Genomic DNA, 12,790 nt, shown 5'->3' with positions numbered 1-12,790 from the left:
TTATATCTGGTTGTGGTATCATGTCAGCACACCAAGGTACTGATGAATGCCATGCTTCAACCTGTCCTGTGCATTGTGCACGGGTCAGCAGCACGACTAACACATCAGATATGAGCGGCTATTGGCAAACCATTCCCACAAGAAGCACACCGAAATCAGAACCTCCTGCAAAAAATCCTCTTGCCTAGCCCTCTTATCTTCATCCACTAACCTAGAAGGGCCTTAGTTATGAATGCACCCTGAGATACATGAGGTATCTGAGCGGCAAGTAGGGACCTTCTTCGTCTGAGCGCAATAGACGCTCTGGAACGCGGTCGAGGTGTGGTGCTCCTTTTGAACGCGTACCGCATGAATTGAATAGGGCAGTAAGTTTTCACAAGAACAGCAACCATGCCTCTGAACGCAACATTTCAAGATACTTTGAATTGAGAGCAGTCGAAAGTAATATGCACCTTGTTTTCCAAAAAAAATTGAAAGCCCCTTCGATCAAGGCCCTGCAGGCGTCAAAAACTAAAAGTAAGTTTGAACTTTACCGTAATTTAGAGAAGTTCCGACAGTCGCGTTGATGAGGCGTTTTTTGCCGAATATATCGCTTTGCTGCTCAGTACTCAGTGAGTCAGTGCTCACCCTGAATTGTACTCGCCTAATTGGACTACCCATTCAACTCGAGCGCTACACCGACGCGCCTCAATGTTATAGTACCTGTCCGTGGCAGCAGGACGGATGCAGATTCTCCGCTGCCTTCGCTCAACGAGTTTTTGGCTGCGAAACTGCTTCTAACCAAGACCAAAAAGACTGCGAGGAATCACGAAGGCTAAAGTCAAGCCGGATAAAGCTCAATTTTGATTAAAAACTGAGTTTCGGTGAACATGTGCATGGTATACAACCTGGCTAGTTTGTCCTGGTGGTGATATATTGATATGCGAGGCATGGTGAAGTGTGGCGAAGTGGTATGGTGAATCCTCGTGGGTGCATGGATTATTACATAATATGGTATGCTGCTGTGCCGGCACTTTCTGACTAGCCCGCAAACGACGGGGATATCATGTACAGTCCATCTGTGAAACTTCCGCGCTTGAAATGGCTCTCCGACCAAAGAACCTGCTCATCATTGGTGGAGGACCATGCGGGCTCATAACGCTCCGTAACTGTCTCCACCACGGAACGTTCACCAAAGTCCAGCTCGTCGAAAGACGTGACGACGTAGGCGGCGTCTGGTACGTCCATCACGTACTCTAGCCCACCTAAAGCCTGCAGTACAAAACCATCCTTGAAGGTATCAAAACCACGCCTCAAATTATCGCTCACGATGGTCCACACCTGCATACCCTGGTCTCATAGGCAACGTCATACCCGAGTTTCTCTCCTTCTCAGAACACCCTTTTCCGGCACCTCCCAGAGAACATCAGCCATTCCCTACGTTAGCAGAGACAAATGCCTACCTCAAGGAATTTGCGCGCCCGTTCATCGAGAACGGGCATATACGTTTAAGCTTCGAGGTCACTGGAGTGGAGGAGGTGGAGGGCGGTGGATGGACGGTCCGCATGAAAGATTGGAATAAAGGTGATTTGGTACTGGAAGAAACTTGGGATGCGGTGGTTATCGCTACCGTTTGGTTTGATAACCCGCATTTTCCAGATGTACCAGGTCTTCGAGAGTTGCAGCAGCAACAACACAACAAAGTCCAGCACGCCATCAATTGGACGGGTCCACATGATGATTACAGGGGAAAGGTAAATTTTTCCTTCTTATATCCCATGAAAAACTAACATTCCTGTAGTGTGTCCTCGTCATCGGAAATGCAAACTCTGCAAACGAAATGGCCGCTCAGCTCGCGCCCGTAACCCAAACACCAATATACAGATCTACCCGCCGAATTTCTGTATTTCCATCCTTACCCGACACCCGCATCCAAGACATCGGACCCATAAGTCGCTACACTACCACCACCAACAACAAAATCACTGCGCATGTCGAAGACGGAACCGCCATTGAAAATATTGACATCGTCTTATTCGGAACAGGCTACTATCCGCATGTACCCTACCTTCGCGTCCTTCGCCCAGATCCAGACCCCCAGACCCGCGCTCGCACACTTGTACCATTAACATCACGCACAACAGTACCCACCCGTATCCCTTCCCTCCACAACCAAATCCTCTACGTCTACAACCCCACCCTCGCGTTCATAGGCGCTCCCACCTCCTTTATCCCCTTCACCCTCGCAGACCTCACCAGCACCTGGCTCTCCCTTGCATGGTCAGGGCTGATCCAGATACCCCCTACTCCCAAAGCCAGACTCGTATATGAGCAAAGCCGCCTCCGTACCCTAGCAGAACAGCGCTCAGAATCCGACAACCCTTCCGACTTGATCAATTTTCATTTCTTGGGTCGCTATGAGATGGAGTATGCGAGAGGTCTCAGGGAGGATGTCGTGAGGGCGAATGAGAGGTTGGATAGGGTGCTTGCAAGATGGGATGGCGAGCAGGATGAGAGACGGTTTGCAATGTATGCGACGAAGATGGAGAGTTTGTTTGTTTCTGCGGGAGTCGAGACACTAATACCGATAGATGACAATGCGACGTAGACCGAACTACTGACGTGATATAGTAAGTCCTTCTGAAGCAATGATGCCCAAGAAATGTATGCCTGTAATGGTGTGACGATGATTGCTATCTTGTCAGGAGAGAACAACAAGGAAAGGATTATTGCCAGCGCCTGTCATAGCTTCGATAACAAAGGAACAAAACTGGCCTCGCAATCGATAGTTGCAAGGCCACGATCATTGAGTATATGCACGAATAGTAGATACACACTATCATGCATGCATTGAGTACCGCCGGCACAATCGGCAACTGCAAGTTTTTAAACTCCGTGCTTCTTCTCTTCGACCAAGCATATTATACATAAGTATAAGCCAGGTTGGTCGGTCGCGCTGCTGCTACCGGCTCAATTTTGGATCGTCATGCAGACCTTGGCTCCTGTATTCTAAGGCGCGCGAGTGTGTTATGTTGGTTGCACAACGACCTGCTCATACTCACGTCAGGTTCACAAACCATGTTATAGCAGCAATCTGCATTTACTACGCAACTTGTTGTGGTACACGCACTGACAAACATAGACGCTGTCAAAGCAGCAGGAAGGAGAAATGCATTTTCTTTGCGAGGTGATATGGAATTTCTGGAGGGGATCTTGAATAATATCTCTGAGGATACTGTACGACAACAGTCAACTTTTATCTTCTGCGTATACTAATGGGCACAATTCCGATCGATTTGGCAGACTTTGTTATTGCTGTCAGATAGCAGGATTTCGGTAGAACCTGCAGGAGTGTGTCCAATTGATTACGACCATTGTATCAGAACCTGCCGTTCCTGGAATCCTGTGGTGTTAGGAGCATAGTTCATGATATGTGGGTTCTCCCGCATGATTACTGAGTTGAATCGTCTCTGAATCCATCTCTTGGCAGCACCCCACTCTGTAATTTGGAACTCCATTTGCGTTATTTGTGTGCCGTTAAGCCGTTTCATTCTGTGACCTAGCGTCCGCCGCCTCATTTTTACCGGTTGTGTCTGCCGCGGACGTGACACGGGTTTTTCCCTAAAGATTCATCTTTGCACTTCTGGCTAGCTTCGCTGATTGAGACTTGAGGCGACCCAAGGCCGCGTCAGTGATGCAGGCTTACGTGACACCGCGTGATGCAGAACGAGCTATTGCCAGCGAACCCACTGCAGCACAGCTCGGAAACAGAATTTACTCAGTACAGCTGCTGTGCTCTGGTTCTGCTTGACCCACTAGGTTCTGGAGCTCCGTCCTTCATTTTTCCAACCTCATTCTAATGAATGTCGTAGCCATCAGCACTAGTAATGAAGGTCTCGGGCTGTGATATTCATTGTCTCTACTTCTAGTGCACACCCCTCGAGCATATCAAGCACACCGGTCTGCACCAGTATGAGATCTAGATATACCGCAACCATCACCATAACATCCCTCTCACACTTTCGTCCAGACGGTCTACTCCAAGTACATCCAGGTAGTAGACACCCTATCCTCGACCTCACCGAACCCACAGAGAAGGAAAGAAACGCAAAACTCGCACATGCCAGTAAAACACTACCCGAAGCAATCCATGAGTACCACCGTAGATTATCAAGAGCACCTCCACCCGGCTTCGATAGATGGTAAGTTACTCTCATCCCTTCATCCCTTGCTCTAAATCCCAGCAGGCGGGCTTACATCCAAGAACACAACATCCAGCTCCCAGACGAATACGACCAGATCAACCTTGATCTCACTCCTTTATAAACCCTGCCATCAGCGAGTCGTTTCGAGGTGTACAACGATCCGTCACAATCAGCGACAGTGCAATTAGGGGAAAGTAGCTCGGAAAGCTCTGATGGATGGTGTAGCTTCCAACAGATATCACATACGAAAAAATAGACAATAAATTGATCTGTTGATAGACCAAGTTGTCTGAGGAGGGCAGGGAGCGTGCGGGCAAAGTTATCGAGCCCCGGATACTCGATATCAGGGTTGGCCTGTTGAGCGGTGCGCAGAAGGCGCTCCTTTCCTTCAAGATCGTGATATACCGCCGCATGAGTAGCATTGTAGAAAGCTGCAGATATAAATGCACGTATGTATGCATTGCGGACTGCTGGGTGGTCATCCATGCATGACGGAGGGTCAGCGTGAATATCCGCTGCTTCTTGAACATCCGAGAAATCAAACTGGGTGCCCTGTGATACAAAGAGATCAATAGCGGCAACAGTCTCATCCTCACGGGGGACACCATCACCATCCTCAGGAAGAGCGCCAGGATCATCATCAGGAACAGCAGGATCTTCCACATCATCCTCTGGTGTATTGGATCGTCCAAGTCGCTGAAAGATTTCTTCATCTTCGTCAGTGCTGAAGTTATCTGGGCCTTGAACATTGGGGGGTTCATTCCACGTCTCGAAGAGGTTGTCTAGCAGCTGAGGATGGTCTAAGTTCACTTCCCCATCATCATCACTATGCGCGAATGGTTCGTCGGCTCCAAAGGGCTCATGCGCAGGTAGGTCATGCCCAGAAGCGACATCATCAACTGGTTCAGCGGCACGAGCCTCGCGGAGCTGCTGATCAGCGTCATGATGTCTTGCAGCTGTCTGAACGGCCTGTAGTTTCTGACCACTTGCATCAGGATTATCTCGACATCTGTAGCTCTCACAAGAGCACCACACATATGACAGCCTGGGCATCTGGAGACCCGGTAGGAGGATGTGGAAGCTGAGCTGAGTGACGACGTGCAGACTCGGAGATTGTTGATGTTGCAGTGAGTAAGCGCTGCGCACTGTGCGCAGCACACACGCATTAACATTGACTGCAGCGCCCGCGATTAATTCTATAAATCTTGAACAAGTAACCAACTGTGGTTATCGGGAGGATATGAGTCACACATTTTCGCCAACTGAATTTCGTCGGATTTTCAAATTCTCACACATTCTCGCCGGTAAATATTTTGCATCAAAGTCTGGTGTAAAAAAGTTACTTTTACTTTTGTCCGCTTCCCTACTATTTGATGTGAAAAGTTGGATATAAGTGAGTCAAAGTTAAACTCGAGATTTCCTGATGCATGAACTACTATACTAATTATGGCCCCGGTACTTAATGGCAGGTTAGGATGATTACAAGGGTCGTAATTGAACACACTCCTGCAGGTTCTACCGAAATTTCTGCCGTTTGACCTGAGCAATAACAATTCTGCCAAATTGATCAGAATCGTGCCCTATGATAGGTGTATGCAGGATATAAAAGCTGGCCGTCGTCCTACAGTGTTCCCCCATCCTCAGATAGTATTCAAGATCCCCTCGGAAGATTCCATATCACCTCGCACAGAAAATGCGTTTCTCCTTCGTCGCCATTGCTGCTGCTTTGACAGCATCTATGCATGTCAGTGCACAGTGTAACAGATATTGCAAAACAACTGCAGATTGCTGCACAAACATGGTTTGTGGATCTGACGTGAGTATGAGCAGGTCGCTGTGCAACCAGGATTCAACGGCATGACTCACCTGCGCGCCTTAGAATGGAGTTATGACCTGCTTTGCGGTTCAAAATTGAGCCGGCAGTGCGAAGGCCACGTGGGTACAGTAAGTTATGCTTCTGCTTTCGCTTTGGTACCATGGTTGACAGTGTAATGCCTAGTTCGCAGTCAATCAGTACAGTTGTTTTGGGACAAATTTTCGTATTGCTCGAGCAATGTGGATGTTTGCACTTATCTGAAAAATGATCGATTGTGTCTAGTCTTACTTGTGGTTCACTGAGCTTCAAGTCGAGTTCGAGGGGCTATCGAAGGTTCAACAGAACTCCAGCTAAAGCCGTTTCTGATATTATGGTTTGACCGGTAAATGATGTTAATTGGCTGACTACACTACTATCCTTTCCATGGACCAGAAGTTCTGGCTAGCTTCGCTGATTGAGACTTGAGGCGACCCAAGGCCGCGTCAGTGATACAGCCTTGGTAAGGCTTATGTGACACCAACACGGTGAGGCTTGATGCAGAATGATATGCAGCTCGCTATTGCCAGCGAACCCACTGCAGCACGGCTCGGAAACAGAATGTGCTTGCTACAGCTGCCGTACTCTGGTTCTGCTTGATCCCCTAATTTGCTGATGATGACTGCCTTCAATTCCTCACCTGCAGAACCTCCCGCCATTTCTCAGGGTCATAAAGTTGTTTTAGGGCACTGGGCAGCTATCCGTCAATCATTGCCCCAGGTCTCGTGATTTGTGAGTCGGCATGCAGTACTAGTTCTGGAGCTCCGTCCTTCGGTTTTCCAACCTCATTCTGATGAATGTCGTAGCCATCAGCACTGGTAATGAAGGTCTCGGGTTTCTATATTCATTGTCTCTACTTTTAGTGCACACCCCCCTCGAGCATATCAAGCACACCGGTCTGCACCAGCATGAGATCTAGATATACCGGAACCATCACCACAGCATCCCTCCCACACTTTTCGTCCAGACGGTCTACTCCAAGTACACCCAGGTAGTAGACACCCTATCCTCGACCTCACCGAACCCACAGAAAAGGAATGGAACGCAAAACTCGCACATACCAGTAAAACACTACCCGAAGCAGTCCATGAGTACTACCGCAGATACTCAAGAGCACCTCCATCCAGCTTCGATAGGTAGTACGTTACTCTCATCCCTTCAATCCTTGCTCTAAACCCCAGCAGGCTGGCTTATATTCAAGAGTACAATATCCAGCTCCCAAACGAATACCACCAGATCAACCTCGATCTCACTCCTTTCTAGGGTGTAAATCCTGCACGTCTGCAAGCAATCCAGCTCGCTCACGAAGACCACAATACAACTACATCCTCGCTAAATCAGCCCCTTAGGGCCTCTCCACATCGCAAACGAGTCACTCCCTGCAGATAAAGACGCTCGCCAACACTTATTAGTAGCTGTCAACCAGCTCCTAAAGTTGACGAAGGGCATGCAAGATGAGTTGCCGCTGTTTAGAGCTAGGTTTGGCCCTCACGATAAACCAAATGTCTTCGTAACCCATGACATGAGGAGCAAGGTTGTCGAGGGAAAATGCAGGCCCTTTCATTCCCCGACGGCATCGTGACGCAGACCCTCAATAAATCAATCGTGAACCTTGCGATGATGAATATAGCGTTCGCCGGCAAACCGGATCAGGGTGAGGTGGAGGTGTGTAAGGAGGTGGAGGAAAGGTGGGAGGAAAGGTGGGAGGAAAGGTGGAGGATGTATTGTCTTTGATGTGAATCGTCTTCTTTTCTTTTCGATATAGTTTTTTTTCAATGCATTGCTAGGTGTAGTTTTTACTAACGCGTTGGCAGATGGAAGATCGGAATGAGATACTCGGGATTCGAGCGAGCGTTCTGTGGTGACGAAGAGTAAGTCATCGATGCCTGTCAGCAGGTTGCAATACAATGTTCATAATCAATTGAACACCCTCCTGCAGGTTCTACCGAAATTTCTGCCATCTGATAGCGATAACAAATTCTGTCAAATCGATCAGAATGGTGCCCGTTAGTATACGCAAGATATAAAAGCTGGCGTTTGTCCCACAGTGTTCCCCAATCCTCAAAGATATCATTCGAGATCCCCTCAGATAATCCATATCACCTCGCACAGAAAATGCGTTTCTCCCTCCTCGCTGTTGTTGTTGCCTTGACAGCATCCATGTCTGTCAACGCATGTAGCGAAACACCTTGCAAATATGATGAAGATTGCTGCTTGAACTGGACTTGTGAACCTGATAACGTGAGTATGAGCAGGTCGCGGTGCAACCAGGATTCAACCACATGACTCACCTGCGCGCCTTAGAATGGAAAGATGACCTGCCAGTAGGTTGAGAATCGAGCCGATAGCCCGAGAAGCACGTCGCAACAGTGAGTCATGTTTCTGCTTTGGCTTTGATATCATGGTTGACGGTGCAATACCTAGTTCGGAGTAGATCAGTACAGTTGCTTTTGGACAAATTTTCGTACTGCTCGAACAATGCAGATGTTTGAACTTATCTGAAAATGATCGCCCCATGCCTAGTTTTTGTTGTGGTCCACTAAGCTTGAGTTCGAGAGGCTGTTGATCATTGTTAATGATAATTAATATTGGGAGGCCGTACGAAGATGGAACGTACTCGGGCTGCGCAGATAATCTGTTCGTTTAACGTTAGCCTCGAAGGCTAGCTCGTGGATCTGTTTCTTTGTGTGAGCCAACGACTCGGAAACACCACTAGTGTTATTGCTGATCGTGATTCATGATATATGTGTTATTTTCTGGTATATACTAGTCGAAGCCCAAGTTTATATGAGAGCGTGTGTCATTATGAAGGTGGAAAAAGGTCCAGGAGGCAACACCTACTATACGCGGTACTTTCTATCAAAGGGTAGCGTGGAGAGCCCGAGAGTGATTTCTTCATCGAGCGAGTGCTGGCCAGATGAGATGCAAGGGAAAGTTGAAACGGACACAACTGAGACTACACCGTCGCATAGATTATATTGCGTTGTCTGCATGTCTAGCTACAATTGTACCCGGACGTCGGTTTTCATGTTCTATTGAATTCAAATTGTGTTATCAGATCTGAATTACATCCCTGCGAGTCTCAGGTACCCTGAAGTTCTGCGAGGTTCTTCCCCTTAGACCAGGGAAACCAGAGGGTATACCGTAATTACAAATAAATGACAATACTCCTGATCGGATTTTGAAAATTTGTGCGGCTTAGCGGCAAAGTCGAAGAGCCAAACATCCACCATGCTGAGTGCTCATACTCACATCAATTCTACAAACATAGCTCTGCGCAGCAATCTGCATCTGTTTTGCATGTTGATGCAGATGTGCCACATGCGCTGACAAATATAGATGCAGTCAAAGCAACGACAACGCCGAGGAAGGAGAAATGTATCTTCTATGCGAGATGCTATGGAATCTTCTAAGGGAAATCTCAAATGATATCTCTGAGGATGGGGGAACGACTGCCAGCTCTGACATCCTCCGTATGCTAAGAGGCACGATTCTGATCGATTTAGCAGAATTTTGGTAGAACCTGCAATAGCGTGTTTAATTGATTACGGCCATTGTATCATAACCTGCCATTACCAGTGGGACTGAACACATTTGAAACACTCAGCAAAATCAGGCCAAACGTTCGTTGACAACACAGCTTCATCAAAGCTGTAGAAGCTGGGAAGTCCACCTGCCGTCGACATGCTCACATGCACACTCGTGAACAAGTGGGGATTGCTATTGAGACTGCACGGGATCTTTAGGCATCTTTCGCGTGGATACCTCCGCTCTCGATCAAGATTCGTGATGTGGATGACCTTTTTGGTCCAGAGAGTAGTATCTCCCCTGACGATGTTGCTGCCGAATTTCTGGCTCCCGAAGAGTTGAAGAGGACTAAAGAAGTTCAAAGCATTAGTGAAGTCAAAATGCTCCAAAGAATACTTTTGATTTCGATGAGTTTGATCCGGTTAAACAAGGAATAATACCACAGGCCATTCTAGATCAGATAGAGGTTGTCTAACTACAGTCACAAGCATGATGGTTGGAACGAGGCAACATTGATGTTATCATTAGGAACGTTTCACAATGCCAGCCACAGACGCAACCCACCATCATTTGCGCGTCAAGTCTCGCCCATATCGTGCCGCATCAAGCTTCGTTGTGCCGGTGTTGCGTAAACCTTACCAAGGCCGCGTCATTGATGCGGCCTTGGGTCGCCTTAAGTCTCAATCAGCGAAGCTAGCTAGCAGTGCAAACTGAGTACAAAGATTAATACTAATTAATCAGTGAAGCTGGCATTGCAAATCATGTCACGTCCGCGGCAGGCAGGCACGGCCGGCCGAAATGAGTGAGGCGGTGGACGCCAGGTCGCAGAATGAACCGGTTGTTCTTTCAAGACTAGCAACACGCAAATAGTGGCATGAGTGGAGAAATTTGGATTTCTGAATTGCAAAGAGTGGAGTGCTGCCAGCTGAGACAGTTCAAATGAGTGATTTATGCGAGAGAACTCACTATCATGAACTACTATACTAACTATAGCCCCAGCACTTAATGGCAGGTTATGATACAAGGGTCATAATTGAACATGCTCCTGCAGGTTCTACCGAAATTTCTGCCATCTGACGGGCCTGAGCAACAACAATTCTGCCAGATTGATCAGAATCATGCCTAGAAGTGTATGCAGAATATAAAAGCTGGCCGTCGTCTTACAGTGTTCCCCCATCCTCAGAGATACTATTCAAGATCCCCTCAGAATATTCCATATCACCTCGCACAGAAAATGTGTTTCTCCTTCATCACCATTGTTGCTGCTTTGACAGCATCTATGCATGTCAGTGCACAGTGTAACATACATTGCAAAACAACTTCAGATTGCTGCACAAACATGGTTTGTGGACTTAGCGTGAGTATGAGCAGGTCGCTGTGCAACCAGGATTCAACGGCATGACTCACCTGCGCGCCTTAGAATGGGGTTATGTCCTGCCTGCTGGTTCAAGATTGAACTGGCAGTACGAAGGGCACGTGGGGACAGTAAGTTGTGCTTCTGCTTTCGCTTTGGTACCATGGTTGACAGTGCAATGCCTAGTTCGCGGTCAATCAGTACAGTTGTTTTGGGACAAGTTTTCGTATTACTCGAGCAATGTGGATGTTTGAACTTATCTGAAAATGATTGATTGTGCCTAATCTTACTCATAGTTCACTGAGCTTCAAGTTGAGTTCGAGGTGCTGTCGAAAGTTCAAGTGTTGCCGGAGCTCCAGCTAAAGCCATTTCTGGCATTATGGTTTGACCGGTCAACGATGTTAATTGGCTGAATACGCTACTATCTGCAATCGACATCCCCGTTACAACGACAAAGAGAAACTAGGAGACGAGCAATTCATAGTCAGCCAACTAAAATGACAATGCTATCCATGTGACCCACAAAATTATTAGCACGTCTAAGCTTGATCTGGTTGTCCAGCACCAGTAAATGTCCCCCTGCCTTCGTACCACGCTTGAAACTCATCTGGAATCGATTGCATTTCCGGCGCATTCGTCGATAGGTATGTGGGGATGACCGATTGCTCCCTGTCCGCTTGAAGACTAAATAGTATTCGCGATGCAAGAATGCTATGCAAAACAATCTGAGGTCTAAAATGTCGAATATGAGCTTTTGACGACATATATATATGACCAAGCTAACGCGTTTAGCATCTCGCTGTATGAGAGCTAAGGATCTGCTCAGTTCTTTGGAGCCTACGTAATCAGGAAAGAACTCACAGGGAACACAGAGATGACAATCACATTAAGAGTGGATATCACTATAGAGATATCAGCACGAAAATCATAATAGCAATGGTGTTAATACTTGTGATGCAGGACATGTAGAGGAGTCTGTCACTGCAGACCCTTCAGTCACTTTGGACGTAGAAGTGGTGCCCCGGATGTGCCAAAAGGCTGTAGAATGTGTCCCAGCCAGTACCGGCCTGTCCAGGTAGATATGTGGCTGGCCGGTGTGTAGAGGTAGGCACAGCCAGTGTACCTTGAACCCGCAAGGTATGTAGCCTGTGTGACCACTCAGGCAGTGTGTAGAGCTAGGACTGGCCGATGTTTCCATATACAAGTGCTCGGCCAGCACTGCTCATACGACCACATATAAGGGTGCTGGCCGGCCATGTAGGGCAGGACCCAGCCTCTGGCCAGCACTCTTATGGACAGTTGTATAGGAGTCTCGGCCGAGCACATAGGGCAGGCACTGGCCAGCTTCACCAGGACCCAGCCTCCGGCCAGCCCTGCTCATACACCTATGTATAGGAGTACTGGCCAACTGTGGTAGGGCAGGGTCCAGCTCAGTGAGGACACATCCTCCGGCCAGCACTTGTATACATGGACGTATAAGAGCCTCGGCCGAGCACATAGAGCAGGTACTGGCCAGCACTTTTATACATGGTCGTATAGGAGCCCCGGCCGAGCACACAGGGCAGGTACTGGCCAGCTCAGCCATGACATAGCCCCCGGCCAGGACTGTTATACATCCCTGTATAAGAGTCCCGGCCAGGGGTATTGGGCAGGTACTGGCCAGCTTAGCCAGGACACAGCCTCCAGCCGGGACTCTTATATATGATCATATAAGAGCCCTGGCCGAGCACACAGGGCAGGTACTGGGCAGCTCAGCCATGACACAGCCCCCAGCCGGGACTCTTATACTGTGCTGTATAAGAGCCCCGGCCGGGGGTATAGGCCATGTGCTCATTTTACAAGCAGGAGGCTGGCTGAACTGGCCAGTACTTG

General features: G+C 48.1%; 3 protein-coding genes across 3 annotated transcripts; 1 reads left to right on the top strand and 2 right to left on the bottom strand.

The window, feature by feature from the left end:
- The first annotated feature begins 1,029 nt into the window (after positions 1-1,029).
- Positions 1,030-2,749, top strand: F5147DRAFT_672794 (FAD/NAD(P)-binding domain-containing protein). The gene is made up of 3 exons (XM_041435688.1): positions 1,030-1,217; positions 1,277-1,733; positions 1,781-2,749. The coding sequence occupies exons 1-3, from the start codon at positions 1,081-1,083 to the stop codon at positions 2,585-2,587; spliced, it is 1,401 nt and encodes a 466-aa protein (XP_041297532.1). The 5' UTR covers positions 1,030-1,080; the 3' UTR covers positions 2,588-2,749.
- Positions 2,750-4,232: 1,483 nt separating this feature from the next.
- On the bottom strand, positions 4,233-5,709 carry F5147DRAFT_628335 (uncharacterized protein; the record flags this gene model as incomplete). The annotated part of the gene is made up of 1 exon (XM_041432734.1): positions 4,233-5,709. The coding sequence occupies exon 1, from the start codon at positions 5,235-5,237 to the stop codon at positions 4,233-4,235; it is 1,005 nt and encodes a 334-aa protein (XP_041297531.1). The 5' UTR covers positions 5,238-5,709.
- A 5,599-nt stretch (positions 5,710-11,308) lies between these two features.
- Positions 11,309-12,069, bottom strand: F5147DRAFT_833638 (uncharacterized protein). The gene is made up of 5 exons (XM_041443878.1): positions 11,868-12,069; positions 11,780-11,820; positions 11,703-11,728; positions 11,442-11,650; positions 11,309-11,380 (listed from the first exon to the last, which is right to left on the bottom strand). The coding sequence occupies exons 1-4, from the start codon at positions 11,881-11,883 to the stop codon at positions 11,458-11,460; spliced, it is 276 nt and encodes a 91-aa protein (XP_041297530.1). The 5' UTR covers positions 11,884-12,069; the 3' UTR covers positions 11,309-11,380; positions 11,442-11,457.
- Positions 12,070-12,790: the final 721 nt, after the last annotated feature.

This window comes from Suillus discolor (genome assembly GCF_016758755.1).
Source record: "Suillus discolor strain FC423 chromosome Unknown F5147scaffold_6, whole genome shotgun sequence".
NCBI classification, from domain to species: domain Eukaryota; kingdom Fungi; phylum Basidiomycota; class Agaricomycetes; order Boletales; family Suillaceae; genus Suillus; species Suillus discolor.
Note: the sequence above shows the minus strand (reverse complement) of the source record. Positions and strands in the feature narration are given on the sequence as shown.

Bases quoted from the DNA above. Each gene is read 5' to 3' on its own strand.
- F5147DRAFT_672794 (XM_041435688.1), top strand. From the start codon at position 1,081: ATGGCTCTCCGACCAAAGAACCTGCTCATCATTGGTGGAGGACCATGC. The intron at 1,218-1,276 runs GTACGTCCATCA...CCATCCTTGAAG, and splicing joins GACGACGTAGGCGGCGTCTG to GTATCAAAACCACGCCTCAA. The intron at 1,734-1,780 runs GTAAATTTTTCC...ACATTCCTGTAG, and splicing joins ATGATGATTACAGGGGAAAG to TGTGTCCTCGTCATCGGAAA.
- F5147DRAFT_833638 (XM_041443878.1), bottom strand. The intron at 11,729-11,779 runs GTGAGTTCTTTC...GCAGATCCTTAG, and splicing joins TTGTCATCTCTGTGTTCCCT to CTCTCATACAGCGAGATGCT. The intron at 11,651-11,702 runs GTTAGCTTGGTC...TCGACATTTTAG, and splicing joins TACAGCGAGATGCTAAACGC to ACCTCAGATTGTTTTGCATA.